Source organism: Cynara cardunculus, assembly GCF_001531365.2.
Source record: "Cynara cardunculus var. scolymus isolate 2C chromosome LG 8, CcrdV1, whole genome shotgun sequence".
In the NCBI taxonomy this organism is placed as follows: Eukaryota; Viridiplantae; Streptophyta; class Magnoliopsida; order Asterales; family Asteraceae; genus Cynara; species Cynara cardunculus.
Window position 1 is genome coordinate 21,126,423 of NC_037535.1, and position 2,250 is coordinate 21,128,672.

General features: G+C 39.4%; 1 protein-coding gene across 1 annotated transcript; it reads left to right on the forward strand.

Moving 5' to 3' along the window:
* LOC112516881 (scopoletin glucosyltransferase-like) lies at positions 1 to 1,574 on the forward strand. Its single transcript, XM_025124124.1, has one exon. The coding sequence runs from the start codon at positions 81 to 83 to the stop codon at positions 1,488 to 1,490; it is 1,410 nt and encodes a 469-aa protein (XP_024979892.1). The 5' UTR covers positions 1 to 80; the 3' UTR covers positions 1,491 to 1,574.
* Positions 1,575 to 2,250: the final 676 nt, after the last annotated feature.

Here is a 2,250-nt window from a genome sequence, read left to right on the forward strand (position 1 = left end):
TAGTATTTGTTAAAAAGCATAGCTTTCTTTCTCTTTTTGATGAGAGTTTTAAGACGACTTGTCTTCTTAAACATTCAACAATGGCCGCTTGTCATGTTGTCTTCTTCCCTTTCACGGCTTACGGCCACCTGATTCCTATGGCGGACATGGCGGTGCTCTTCGCCTCCCGTGGCCTGCAAACCACCATCATCACCACCCCTTTCAACGTTCATCGCTTCTCCAAATCAATCCAAAAAACCACCACTTTCCCACACCAAATTGCCCTCCATATCATCGAAGGATACGAGAACTCCGATCAAATCCGTTCTGATGAATCCATATCCAATGAATCCATATCCAATTTTCGTGAATCCATTTCAATGCTTCAAGAACCTGTCGAGCAATTCATTCAAGAATATCGCCCGAATTGTCTTATTGCGGACATGTTCTATCCGTGGACTACTAAAATGGCAGCCAAATTCGATGTCCCCAGAATCGTTTTCCATGGAAGTGGCTTCTTTCCGCTCTGTGCTTCTGAATCAATAAGACTCTACGAGCCTCATAAAAGAGTTTCATCTGATTCAGAACCGTTTATCATACCTCATCTTCCCCATGAGATCAAGCTAACCAGAAAGCAACTACCTGATTTGGAGGCAGAAATCTTCAAAGGTTTTGTGGAGGTGATTATTGAATCCATGAAAGCAGATGAAACGAGTTATGGAGTTATCTTTAACAGCTTCAATGAGCTCGAGCCAGAGTACGTTCGCCATTATCGGGAAGTTATGAAGCGAAAAGCATGGCATATCGGACCAGTTTCGTTATGTAACAAGAACACGGATGATAAATTGGAAAGAGGGAAGAAAGCAGCGATCAAGGAAGACGAATGTTTAAGATGGTTGGATTTGAAGCCACCAAATTCGGTTGTTTACTTAAGCTTTGGAACGCTTGCAGAAGCCACGACCTCTCAACTTCACGAGATCGCGATGGGGCTCGAAGCATGCAATGAAAACTTCATTTGGGTTATCAAGAACGAGCGAGAAGGATGGATGCCGGAGGGGTTCGAGGCGAGGATGAAGGTGAACGGCAAAGGGTTGATAATAACGGGATGGGCGCCACAAACGTTGATTCTTGATCATGAATCGGTTGGCGTGTTCGTGACTCACTGTGGGTGGAACTCGGTGTTGGAAGGTATCTCCAGTGGGGTGGCGATGGTGACCTGGCCAGTCATGGCGGAGCAGTTCTATAACGCGAAACTGGTGACTGATATTCTACAAATTGGGGTTTCGATTGGTGATACAGAGTGGAGTGCGACTGCAAGCTGCGATGGCGTAAAGAGGGAGGCGGTCGAGAAAGTGGTGGCGAAGGTAATGAGTGCGGAGGAAGGTGAAGAAATGAGAAAGCGAGCTCGAGTGCTGAAGGAGAAGGCGAAGATGGCGGTAGAAGATGGTGGATCATCGTACTTGGATCTGAATGATTTTATAGAAGATATAAAAGCATTTAAATCCAAGTAATTAAAAGAGCACGAAGCTATTTTATGTTTCAATCTATCATCTGATTTTCTAGTATTAGGAGCCTTTACCTAAAAACTTACCCGGTAAGTGTTTATCGGTAATAATCAATACTATCGTTTACTTACCGAGTAAGATTTGAGTCCACCAAAACGACATTGTATGTAATAATTTATCCGGTAAACGCTAACCGTGGTAAAAGTCATTGTCATCACTTACCGTACAAGACTCTCGGTCCTTGCCTTTTCTCTTACCGGGTAATATTTTTAGTCCTTATCATATTCATCCAATAAAATAACGTAACTTGGTAAACATTTACTTAAGTAAACATTTGGTAAACAGCCCCTTAGAGTCCTCTAAGGGTAAACTTGGTATTTTTATAATAAAACATATTTTAGTTATATAAGTTGTATTTCCTTATATGAAAGAAAACATTTTATTAAACCCATAAATTGAAAACCTATAATATTGAATAAAAAACCATTAGAAACTTTAGTTTCGCTTTCGGTAAAGTAAATACCGTAATTAATCTATACTATCTATACTATATTATAAAGCATTTGGCTAAAATTCTTAAAAACTCTTAAAATTTTTAAATTTTTTTAAAACTTTTAAAAACTCTTAAACCCATTCATCCCTAAACGATTTTATCCCTATTCGATTTCATTCCATATCTGAATTCGTGTAACTAACAGAAAATAAACACAATCAAATACAGGATAAACATCTCATTTTAAATATAAAAAATCTAAAATATAATTAG